Source organism: Haliaeetus leucocephalus, unplaced genomic scaffold, assembly GCF_000737465.1.
Source record: "Haliaeetus leucocephalus isolate CR32 unplaced genomic scaffold, Haliaeetus_leucocephalus-4.0 Scaffold858, whole genome shotgun sequence".
Classification (NCBI taxonomy): domain Eukaryota; kingdom Metazoa; phylum Chordata; class Aves; order Accipitriformes; family Accipitridae; genus Haliaeetus; species Haliaeetus leucocephalus.
The window spans coordinates 4,971,777-4,984,020 of NW_010973294.1; the positions used below are offsets into that span (position 1 = coordinate 4,971,777).

The 12,244-nt window shown below is 38.9% G+C and overlaps 1 protein-coding gene across 4 annotated transcripts in view; it reads left to right on the plus strand.

Moving 5' to 3' along the window:
• Nucleotides 1-12,244, plus strand: part of TCEA1 (transcription elongation factor A (SII), 1) — a 30,418-nt gene that overhangs the window by 191 nt on the left and 17,983 nt on the right. For 2 of the 4 annotated variants that reach the window (XM_010582951.1, XM_010582949.1), the window contains exons 1-2: nt 2,931-3,052; nt 6,621-6,683. In XM_010582951.1, coding sequence (XP_010581253.1) covers nt 2,939-3,052; nt 6,621-6,683 — 177 coding nt within the window. In that variant the 5' untranslated portion in view covers nt 2,931-2,938. Of the gene's footprint in view, nt 1-242; nt 259-2,930; nt 3,053-6,620; nt 6,684-12,244 lie in introns of those variants that run through there. The other 2 variants (XM_010582952.1, XM_010582950.1) reach the window with 2 other exon arrangements.

The following is a 12,244-nucleotide window of genomic DNA, read 5'->3' on the forward strand; positions in this document are numbered from 1 at the left end:
CTCCTCCTCCTCCTCGGCGGCGGCGGCGGGTCGGAGCGGTGCCTCGCTCCGCTCCGGCGCGGCGTCGAGCCCGGCGCCTTCGGCTGGGGAGGAGGTTCCTGCCCGGGCACCGGCCCTGGCCCTAAACGGCGCTTCCCTCCGCTTCCCTTTGGTGAAAATGGCAACGTTGGCCTGGGCGGAGAGCGGGCCGTGAGATGAGAACGGTGTGGGAAGGGCCGTCAGCTGGAGGAGAGCGCCTGCAGAGGTGGTCCCCCTCGGGTGGGTCGTTCTCGCTTTCAGGCGTGAACGCGGGGGTCGTTGGAGGGGTGTGCAGACCGAAATAGGGACGAGGAACCCTAATCCTGCTTCAACAGGGAGGCCGGAGTTGTGCGCGCAAACTTCTGAAGCAGATGGGGGATGTGAGCCACTTTGTTCCAGATTACAAAAAAAAAAAAAAAAAAAAGTACGAGTAGCGCTTTAACTGTGTTTGTTAATTCAGGGCATAACTTCTGCCTCAGAATGGAGGTAGAATATAGTTGGGTAGAATTCAGTTAGCTTGGTTCAAGTGTGTCCTGGTTTCAGCTAGGATAGAGTTAATTTTCTTCTTGGGAGCTGGTACAGTGTGTTTTGGATTTAGTATGGGAACAAAGTCGATAACACACTGATGTTTTAGTTGTCGCTAAGTCGCGCTTATCCCAAGTTCAGGATTTTTCAGTTTCCCGTGCTCTGTCAGCAAGCAGGTGCGCGTGAAGCCGGGAGGGAGCACAGCCAGGACAGCTGACCCGAACAAGCTAAAGGGGTATTCCATACCATAGAACTTCATGTACAGTGTATAAACTGGGGGGAGTTGGCCCGGGGGGGATCGCTGCTCGGGAACTAACTGGGCATCAGTTGGTGAGTGGTAAGCAATTGCATTGTGCATCACTTGTCTGTTCTTGAGTTTTGGTTTCTTGTTTGGGGTTTTTTTTGTTCTTTTTATTACAATTACTATTATCATATTTTATTATTATCAGTTGTTTGTTTTTTTTTTTTTACTTTAGTTATTAAATCGTTCTTATCTCAACCCACAAGTTTTACTTTTTTTCCCCTGATTCTCTCTCCCATCCCACTGGGTGGGAGGGGAAGTGAGCAAACGGCTACGTGGTGCCTAGTTGCTGGCTAGGGTTAAACTACGACAAAGTGTTATTCTCCTCTATGCTCTTGATACAGAACTTATCTAGGTAACTTATAACCTCTGTACTATTATACCTACAAAAACATCAAGATAAGTAAAATCAGAGCGTGCAGCAACAGCCAAATACCTCATTATAGTTACACATAAAATAGCATACAAGTAAATTGTAAAGTCTGTTTACTACTTTATCAGGTGGTCACATTGTTATTCTCTTGTAATTTGTGTATTTGTGACTGCTGCTCTTCCTGCAAGCTACTGTTTTAATACACATAGTTAAGGTTTTTTTCTTTATGTTATGATAGTGCATTAAATGCTCAATATTGGTGATAGTTCATAACTGAGCTGTGTGGAATTTCAGTTTATAGAAGTATTTTTTTGCTGTTTAAGATAATCGAAACCGTAAATAACACTTTTTTAATAAGATTTGCATATTTATAGAAATTTTGATTGCATTGAACCAATGAAATTTGTTTTGTTCAGCATCCAAACAAATTCATTGCAAGTACACACAAGCCATACTTTGCTGTGTTTCGAAATCCTTGATGTTCTGTAATATTGTATGGGTTAGCTCTGATACATTTGAACCCTCTAGTGATACAGTGTGGTGACAGGAGCCCTGTCTAGTGGAAGGAATTTTTTACAACCAATGTTTATTCATTTGATTTATTTTTTTCCTTTTTGTCCCCTCCCTCTTTCTTTTTATTTCTATTCCCCATGCTTTTCAGCACAAAACAATTCACTGTCTCACTTTTCTGACTAAAATTGAAGTAGTGGCTCTTTCCTATGAGGAGTTGAAAGGGTGAAAATGTACCGACTGTGGAATGTTTAAATATTGTGGTAATGAGAATGATAAAGTGCAGTCAGTTCAATTTTATTTGGAAGACTTCTGACAATAGAAAGAAAATGGCAACTCCCAGGTAGTATGGGAACAACCGTTGATGCTGGGGAGCAGCACTGCAGCGATACCAGAGATGCTCCTGGTGACCACAGTGTATTTCTCTGTGATCTGGGAGGCTTAGGAGTTTGGATGTCATTCCTAGCAGCAGCAGGGGATATGTCTTCATGCTCTAGTGTGTGTAACCTAATTAGCTTTCGGAACTCTAGGGAGCGGTGCAGTGTCTTCGCTGGGCTCAGCATTGGTCTGATGTGGCCGAACGCAGCGCGCGCAGCTGGGCCAGGCTATGTCTTGCTGGAGCCAGTGGCTGGGTCTTCTCCTCACTCCTGTCCCAGGAGCGAGAGTGTGGGCAGCACCAGAAGCAGTTTTGCTTTTGAGCTCTGTTCCAACAAAGTACGTTTGTTCCAGCTCGTTACCGCACACAAGTGGCTCTGTTATTAGTTTGATGCTGTCTCAAAAACCTTCTGAGGCTGAGGTCTTGAGCTGCCTCTGGGGCCGATAGTGGAGATCTGACAGTTTATCCAAAGTGCGTGTGTACACTATGATAAAAACCCTTAGCTGTATGATGGGAGAGGAAGTACATCAGTATTAAACCCAGGAGATGTCTCTGTGTTTTTCTTACTAGTCTTTGTCAAGGTATTTCTTTTTTAATTGCACAATGTGATTTCCTACCTACTCCTGCCCTGCAGTTAAAATGCTAACTTCAACGAAGTTATTAAGATCATCTCTATGAAGAGATACTTCATTGTCTCACAAAGATGAAGCTGAATTGAGAAACGCATTCTTACATAAGTACCTGCTGGATAATGATGTTCCTGACAACCTCTTGTATTCCTTTCTCCATTTTTACTGAACAAGAACAGGTATTTGGTGTATGTCTTTGAATAAGGATGATGCAACCCATCAATAAAAGAAAAAAAAAAACAAACAGAGCTTTGATACCTTTTCACTCTGAAGTTGTCAAGACTCAGATGGCAAGAGATGCTTCATCTCTCATACCAAAGGTGACTCTGTGGCTTGTGGCAAAGTGCTGTTTGGCATTTCTTTTGATGAGTTGAAAAGGCAGGCCGTGCAGACACCCCTCCTGAGTCAGACTCTTGGTGATTTGCCTTGACTAAGGATTTAATTGTAGCTGTGCTGATTTCATAACTTTTTTTAGTGAAGTGATATATGCAGTTCTTTTGTTTTGAAGGACAAAATAATATGCAATGTTGTATTTAGTACACTGTGAGATACATATTTCTGCTGTTACTTCAAATATTGGTTGCATGTATTACTCCTCCTTCAGCATAACTGTGACTGGATTAAAACACATGTAGTGCCTTCCTTATAGCTTTTGTTGTATGCAAGTAAGCTTTTCTTTCATTAAGAAAATAGGTATGAAAAATAGGGTTGCACCCATGGATTAAAAAAAAAAAAAATCAAGAACAGTTGAGTAAGTTTTGAGAAGAAAATGTAAAATTGTCCACCTTATTAAATGTTTGCTCCCTTAAGTAGAACAGAATTATAACTAGATAGCTCTCCTGTCTTCAGAAACGTACTCTGTTTTCTATCACCTGAAGCACAGGTTTAAAATATGAATATAGAACATTGTTCTGGTGTTATGATCTGATCAACTGAGAGAAGCTGAGGGGAGTAATCTACTAAATCTGTATGAAGCTGACTTCTGTTAATTCAAATAACACGGTAAACTGGAAGCCAGCCAGCCTAGCGGAATGGGGCATTGCCTTTCATTTTCTATAAAATTGTAGAAATGCCTTTAAAAGAAGATTTATAATAATGATCTTAATGGTTGGGTTTTTTTAAACAGAGAAGTCCTACATTAGAAAAATAGGAATTATATATCTTACTGTGCAACTTCCACTCTGGTTTTGAGAAAAAGAGGGCATTTGACTTTATGCTAATAAAAGTGGTTATGAAAAACTGTTTAGTTGCTGTGAGTTAAAACTCAAATTTAATTTTAAAGCATCTAATTCTTGGTACACTTAATTTATTAGAGAAGAGCGAAGGCTTAGAAAGTATTAGTGCATTAGAAATTTTGGTAATTTGGTACGAAAGGTAGGTAACATTGTTAACATCTGTGTAGAGAGTACCTGGGTTTTTTTAGTTGTTGCATGGTTTGTTAACCTCCTATGTATCAAGTTACTAGTTTTGGAAAACATTTAGACTGTGAATAATAAAGTTATTTTGATACATACAATTGGAAAGGGATTTTACAGAGGCAAAGAAGTTTTGGCTAGACTGTGTTTCTAAGGTGAGGTGAAGAGAGTTCTACTTTGCATTACAGTATCATTGTTATGCTGAAATTGCAGGCTACAATAACCTGTGTTTATTTTGAAATCACATACTGTGTACAGTTTGCTAATAACTTAATTGGTTTGGAGGTAAGTGTTACCGGATTATATTTTTGAAAATGACACATTGACTTTCGTCTTTTTTTTTTTTGGCTAAGACAATTTTCTTGAATTTGATTTTTTTTTTTTTTTTTTGTAGCAGTGAAGATAATTAACTTGCTTTACTTGGATCTATGTTTGCACAGAAGAAACCACGCTTATGGCTGTTTAGAGAAAGAAATGGCTTAGTATGCTAACTCAATTTAGCACCTGAAAACAGCATGACATTTCCCAGTCTTGCATCATTGCTACTAAAATTCTATGGTTAAAAATGGAGAAGTTTTGCATATCATGAATAAAAGTTAAATAAGACTTTTTGCTATGATGGCAAAATAGTAAAACTTCAGTTTTATGAGTGAATTAGGTTTGTGTAAGGGTGGGACATAGCAGCAAAATGTTTGTTTTTAGAGGCTTCTTTGCTGTCAGATGTGTTTAAAAAACAGAGGTTGTAGCAGACATTTGAAAGCATCCAAAGCTGTGCCTGTTTGGATGTGACACAGAAGTTCCACTTTCATCTTTCTCAGCCTTTTGGTGGTTTTATGTGCTATCTTTAGTGGTTAAATTGTAAGACCTGCAGATGCAGCAGGAGATTACAAGAGTTTCCTTGCAACAGGTGTCATATTAGAAGTTGATTAGGGAGAATTTAAAAACAAAGGCAAAATGCTTATTAAAGTAAACAAAATAGGATGAGTTGAGAGAGAGTTAAAGGAAAGGAATCAAATTCCAAAGACCTGCAAGACGGAATTTTTGTGGGGTTTATTTCCAAACCTCATGAATTTAAAAAACAAAACGAAAGACAACCCACCACCCCAAAAAAAACCCCCCAACCCAAAAAAACCCAAACAACCCAGGAAGGTAATGGGCTTGGCTGGGGTAGAATGACCCCTTATATGCGAAGGCAGTTGCCTTCATATCTGTTTATAGCTCACAGGTTCAGAACCATATGCCCTTGAATAACACCAAAATCATCTCAACCTTTAAGTGGTTGCTGTAGTCTGACAACCCATGTGCACAGGAAGAAGTGGATGGTACAGAGCTTTGCTTAAGTAGAAATGGTAAATCATCAAGGATGTAGAAGTTAAAGTAAATAATGGAGCTCACATTTTTGAAAACTTCTTAAGTAAGGCCGACATCGCAAAGGAATGGATTGTTAGTCAGAGTAGCTGTATATAGAGTTTATTAATGCCTAACAGTATGATCTCTGAAATTAATTCGTCTGTCTAGAAAGTTGCTGCTTACATAGTATTAGTTTGTAACTTTCCTTATGGTTTTAGCAGGGGAAAAGGTAAAAAGAAAAACCCATGACAGCTGAATAATAAACAAGCGCATTAGCTCAGATGTTATAACACACTAGGATGGACTCTGGCTTCTAGTTTGGAATATATGTTGACGATTGACCAGCCTGGTATAGGCTGAAGAGTGTTGTCTGCACTAATCTATGCAGCCTAATCTATGTATTTTATTGAATTAATATTTAAACTTAATAGTTGAAAATAAGACTTGAAAGCAAGTCTTGCTCAGCTTTTTTATTTGGCCATTTGTTGGTATACACAAAGTTATCTTTTTTTCTATTGGGGAAACTATAGCTGTGTTTAGTAAAATAGTGTAATCTGATCACAGTTTTTAAACCAGTAAACTTTTCTGGCTTTACCATACCACCACAAATACAGCTAAGAATGTTGGCTATGTATGTTTCATATGTATATAGTTATATGTGCATGTATATGTATGTGCATTATTGATGGAATACACAAAGCTTCTCAGCTCCAAGTTCTTGTGCTAAACAGCTGAGGTTGTTCTGAACTGGAAATTGCTGCTGTTGCCTGGCTTGTTTCTGATGCTGTTAAATCAAGTACCCTTGAGGATGTTTTCTTGATGATGTGTTGGTTAAGTAGTAGTTGACAGAATGCTTTAACTGGCATTTGAATTATATGGGATAAAAACTCTCTAGTCTTTGAGGGAATACTTTGATTTCTGAGTTAAGGCCTGTGAATGCTTAGAGTTTGTGAAGCAGAACGTTCCTTGTCCTAGAGTTGTTCTGTGGGTAAATGGGAAACGGATGGTTTGAATCTAGTCTTGGACCTTGAAGGCAGATAAGAGTATGTTGTTGATATTCTATTTTAAGTACCTGATTGCTACTAAATTTACGTTTTTTTCTTTTTTTCTTTCTGTTTTGCAGGCTGGAGCTCTCGATTTATTGAAGGAGCTTAAGAATATTCCCATGACCCTTGAGTTGTTACAGGTATGATTTTCTTGTTGTTGTTACGTTGCAAATGTTAACTCCATAATGATGAAGGTGAAGCCAGCAAATTTGGAAGAAGGTTGCACTATTAAAGTAGATTCCTGTGTAGAAACTCCTTGAAAGAATCAGTGTTATTATAAGGTAACTAGTCTTATTTCACCCTGATTTAGGGCACTTATCTTAAGTGTTTTCTTCCAGTAGCAAGCTCTTAAAGCTTATGTTTGTGTTTAAGTTAAAAATAGTGAATTTTGTTGTGGACAAAGGGGAGGACCTGCTTATAAACTTACCTTACATATAATCTTAGGTTCTTACACAAATGTGATATATTTACTTCCCTCTGAAGGAGAATGCACCCGGTTACAGGTGATACCTTCTTTTCTTATGTAGTTAGTTCTGGTTTTGGATTGTAAGTGAGGAGAAGCATAGCTCATACCTTCAGGCAAGTTGTATTTGACCATTTCTTTCCTCACCCCCCACTCCCTCCTCTTAGTCTGAGTAGTGTATTTCTTAAGGTAAATTATATTACTGCTACTCCTCCCCTTTTTCTCCCCTGGGCAGGAGTGATGGTGTGGTACAATCTCTCTCACTTGCATACATACTCTAATTTTGCTTATATCTACATCTCTAATGTAGTATTTTATATATTATTTATAAATTCTTCCAAAAAGTAACTCAGTGAATTTTAGTTGCATGTCAAGCTTCAGAGTTTGTCATGTAATTCATCAATGAACAACTTTTGTTCCAAAGTAACTAGATATTTCCTATCTCTGAAAATTTTCAAATGGCAGAGGTAAACATAAGACCTGATTTACTGTGGTAGCCACTGAAATTGGAAGACACTGAAAGCTAACTTTTTTCTAAGTGATGATTAATGGTCACAGATAAAGAATTAACTATGAAGTTCAAATCTTAAGTGTCAGTAGCAATGTCATTTTTTTACATGTGCATCCTATATATTTGCAGAATGTACTTAGTATGTTACTACTAATGCTGTTTGTGACAGAAACAGGAATTTGAAAGTGTCACCTTCATGCATGAACGAGCATGGCTGATGATGATGCTGCAGCCTTCTTCCCTGTGTCCAACCTTCTTCCTTAAAAAAAAATCAAACCAAAACCTTGCCGAAAAAAACCCTCAAGCCCTACAGAAAAGAACAACAAAACCCAGGAAAACCCTCTGTTAACCTGATCCTTTTGAGTTTCTTTGTGCAGGTCTTAATACAAAGTATTTGTGTAATAATTTTTTTTGCTTTTGGAATGAAAATTATCTCTGCAAGTGCTCTGGAAATTCTGTAAATGCTGCTATGCAAACCTGTTCTGCTTAGTGTGACGAATAAGACTAGAAGGAGAAGCTTTACACCGAACAGGAGAACAATTTTACTCTTGAACCATGAGGATCTGAAGAATGTACAAGTAGATAGCTTATCCTTTTTTTTAGTTGCAATAAAAACCTTAGTAATGTTGTCAACAGAGGAGGACTCTTAATCTTGCCAAGTACAAACTCAACTGTCTGCCTTTTAGGGCACTTGTGTGCCTCTGACTTAATTTATATAGGGTTGCATATTAATTCTGTCCAGTTTCCTGTCCTACTTGAAAGAAGCTTATTTATTCCCATCCATATGACAGGTACCTGTTTTTAGAGTGAATAATAATTGCAGAAAAAGATTGGTTTTTTTTTTAATCTGTATTGGGGTTGGCACCATGTGAATTTGTAAAGAAGATTTCTCTGTGTTACTGTAGGTCTAAAGGGGTCAGGTATTTTTTAGCATACTGTTGCATAGTAGATTGACTGTAGCTTAGTTAAGTTTTTCTTAAGTATCCACTGCTGTATTCAAAACAGTTCCGCTGCATAGGATTGCATTTAACAACATGTTTAGACTCAAATTTACATTATTTTTGTTGAGAGTTTTATAAATATGTGAAGTCTGCTGTAAATTTTCTATGTTAGTCTCCCCAATTTGCTTAAGCAATGGAGGACTCAGAGCAACAGTTGAAATGCAAAGCAATTGTATGCGTCGCTCTGGTAGTCGATCATTAGTGTGCTAATGTCAGGAAGGGTGATGATCATGAGAAAGTGGGAGCACTAACTTCCTCTCTGTAGACTGAGATACCTATTGATGTGTTTGAACTGATGAAATGCAGGACACAAATGAAAAGCATACTTCCACGCCCATTTTTAAGCAGTTTTGAGAGCTGCCTACATTGAAGAGAAGTACTGCTAGCTGATATGATAGTTTCATTATTCCTGCGTAATAAGAAAAGTGATGATTTTTCCTGTAACATGACTGTTGCTTCAGTCTGAGCTGGCAAAGTCCCCTGAACAATTTACGGGTATGTGGAATAGGAAGGTGCACATCAGTAGTCTGGACTTGTGCTTGTGTCTTTCTCGCCTGATTTTTGTCACAGGAAGTGACAAATAATTACAGACAATAATATGACCGTGTCATATCTAACGAGTTTTATGTAATCAAGCTGATCCTTGCTCAGCTAGGCAGGAAGCCAGTAGTCTTCCTCACACGTGATTTATCTGGTGGTCAGAATTGCAGATCTGTTTAGCAGCCGCACAGTATTAAAGGCATCGTGTCCCTGGTGCTAACTGTGGGTAGTGCACAGCTAAACAGTGAGAGAGGCAGGCAGTCTTTATTTTAACAAACAGGTTTTACTGGAAATTACACACGCATATGCAGAAATAGGCTGTGATGTACAGTCCTTGTTAATGACTTCTTGCCAGTTCATTGGCAAGCTGGGGAGACCTGGGAACCTGGGGATGGTTGTTCTTCAGGGGTTGATTTGGCTCTGCTTTGATCCAGGTGCTCACCGATTCTCTGTCCTTGTGCTCTCTTACAGTTTAAAGTTGGTAACACCTCTGCTTGCTTCAGTGGTTGCTTTTCTTCCCCAACTAAGTTCCTTACATTTTCATATTTGGTCTGGTGTAGAGAAGAGTAGCTGCCACCATATGCTTTGTTTTGGGTTCAGTCATAAGTTACTTACACTAACTGTTGCTCATACCAGCTGAAGGCTGCTTGGTCTACAGCTTGAGTGCTCCAGGGGTGAAAACAGCTGCCTTATGCTGTCTCTGAGCCTTTCTACTCTCAAAAAGCAGATGAAAAGTGCTCTAGAGTTTGAAGTGGAGAAGTGTTATGGTTTAACCTTAGCCAGCAACTAAGCACCATGGAGCCACTCTCTCACTCCTTCCCCTCACCCTAGCGGGATCAGGAGGAGAATCAAAAACAAGTAAAACTCGTGGGTTGAGATAAGAACAGTTCAATAATTGAAATAAAAAGTAAAATATAGTAATAGTAGTAGTAGTAGTAGTAGTAATGAAAAGGAAGGTAACAAAAAGAGAGTGAAATGTAGCCCAGGAAAGACAAGTGATGCACAATGCAATTGCTCACCACCTGCTGACTGATGCCCAGCCAGTCCCCGAGCAGCAGTCCACCCCTCCCAGCCAGCTTCCCCCAGTTTACCTACTGGACATGACACCATATGGTATGGAATACCCCTTTGGCCAGTTTGGGTCAGCTTCCCTAGCTGTGTCCCCTCCCAAATTCTTGTGCCCCTCCAGCCTTGTTGCTGGCTGGGCATGAGAAGCTGAAAAATCCTTGACTTTAGACTAAACACTACTTAGCAACATCTGAAAACATCAGTGTGTTATCAACATTCTTCTCACACTAAATCCAAAACATAGCACAGGACAGGAAGAATGATCTATTAAAAATGCATTTTGGACAGGGTGAGGAAAGTTTTCATATACCTGCAGACTTACAAACTGGCACAGAAATAAAGCAATTCCACAGGCTACACTGGGCTAGGCAGAAATACTGGAGTTTTCCACTTAAAATGGCTCTCACAAGAACAGCTCTGTAGGCTGGAAGACCTAGGAAATGTCAAATGCTGACAGCTGGTTTGTAATTAAAGCACAGTCATTTTGAGTATATAACACTGATCTTTTGCTATTACCTGTGTCAGTTTGCAGGCAAATAAATTGGTAGGTCATTCCTTCCCCTCTCTTTAGGCAAGGCCAGATCAAATGCTTTATAAAAGCAAACAAATGAACTATGTTTATGTGCTGCCTTAAGAAAGCTGGCAGTTTAGACAGTTACCATAATCTGTTTCTCCTGTGTGATCAGAAGAAGAAATTAATTTATCCAATTAATTTTGAGTTTTTCTTGAGGTTTTGAGTTTTACTTACCTAAGTAACCTAATCTAAATTGGTGTCTTGTCTTTTTGCTGATGAGAGTAGGCTGTGGTTGTGCCCAGTTACCAATGGAAGGTTGGGGTTTTTTTTGTAGATACAGTTTTCTCATTCGGGTATGGTGAGTATTTTATGGAGTTCCAAGCACATGTTATTCTTTATTGTCTGAACATTATCTTGAGAGTATGTGTTTAAAATGTCAAGAGAATTGGCCAGTACTGTTAGTCTGAGTGAGCAGAGTCCATCTTGAAACACTTTAGTTACAGGTAACCATCTGTTTTCTTTAATCCAAAATACTTGTTTAGAGCTGATGCTCAGACCTGAGGTTATCTGATGTGTTTCCTTTGCTGAAATAGCTACTGAGTTTTTTTTCAGTACATTTCCAGTCATTTAGCACATCCATGGTGCCCCAAAAAGTGTTGTGTGGGTTGTAAAGAGTAATTTACAGGAACAAATCATTTCCATTTTTAGCGAGCCATAAAGATTTAACTTTTCCTTTAAAGGAGAAGGAAACTTATGATGAAATACTGCAAAAGTAGGAAGAATAATTTATATTTAGTGAGTCCTGTACATGGTAAATGCAACAAACGCGAGCATCTTAAGAACAATTTAAAAAATTAGTCATCAATCAAAATATGAAATGATAATAGACTACTTATTTGTATTGTTAAACGCTTTTCTCGTCTCATGAAACTAAAAGTGTGGAAATGTTCTACTTGTTAGATTAACATGTTAGTCAGAAGTCTTCTAAAATGAAACTTTTGTTGCTGTTGCTAAATTTATGTCCTCAACTTCTGAGTCTTAAAAGGAGTGGATTGTAAATTAATCTCCTTTTCACTCTATAGGTGGCAGTAGTGCCAAAGGTTTAAAGCCTATCACTATCTTGGCCTTTTCGGAGCTAGGTTAGTCTTACTGTTTCTATCTAAAAGCAGAACCCTCTGTGCTTAAGATTTTAAAGAATCTCAGTATTGCCAAAATTCTTAGGAACCTAAAACGTGGTCACTCCCAACTGATATTACAGCTTCTTCCACAGCCACTAAATGGGAATTCTAAGAGTATGAAGTCGCTGAAGCAGTTGGCAAGCTTCTGATCATGCCAAAATAGAAATACAGTCATTGCTTCACAGAATAATGAGGTTTTGAGGCTAGACCCTTTGCTAAAAATTTTATAGAACCTTAAAATGTATATATGATTTTCATGTTAGATGTTTTGAATGTTGTACTTGGTTTAGGTAAGTAGTTCTGCAGTGCTTTTTGAAACAGTTTGGAAGCAAAAATCTTCTCATTGATGCTCCTTAGTCCCCGTCCCGTCTCCCCGTCCCGTCCCGTGCCTCCCCCCCCCCCCCCCCCCCCCCCCTGCCCCGCGAC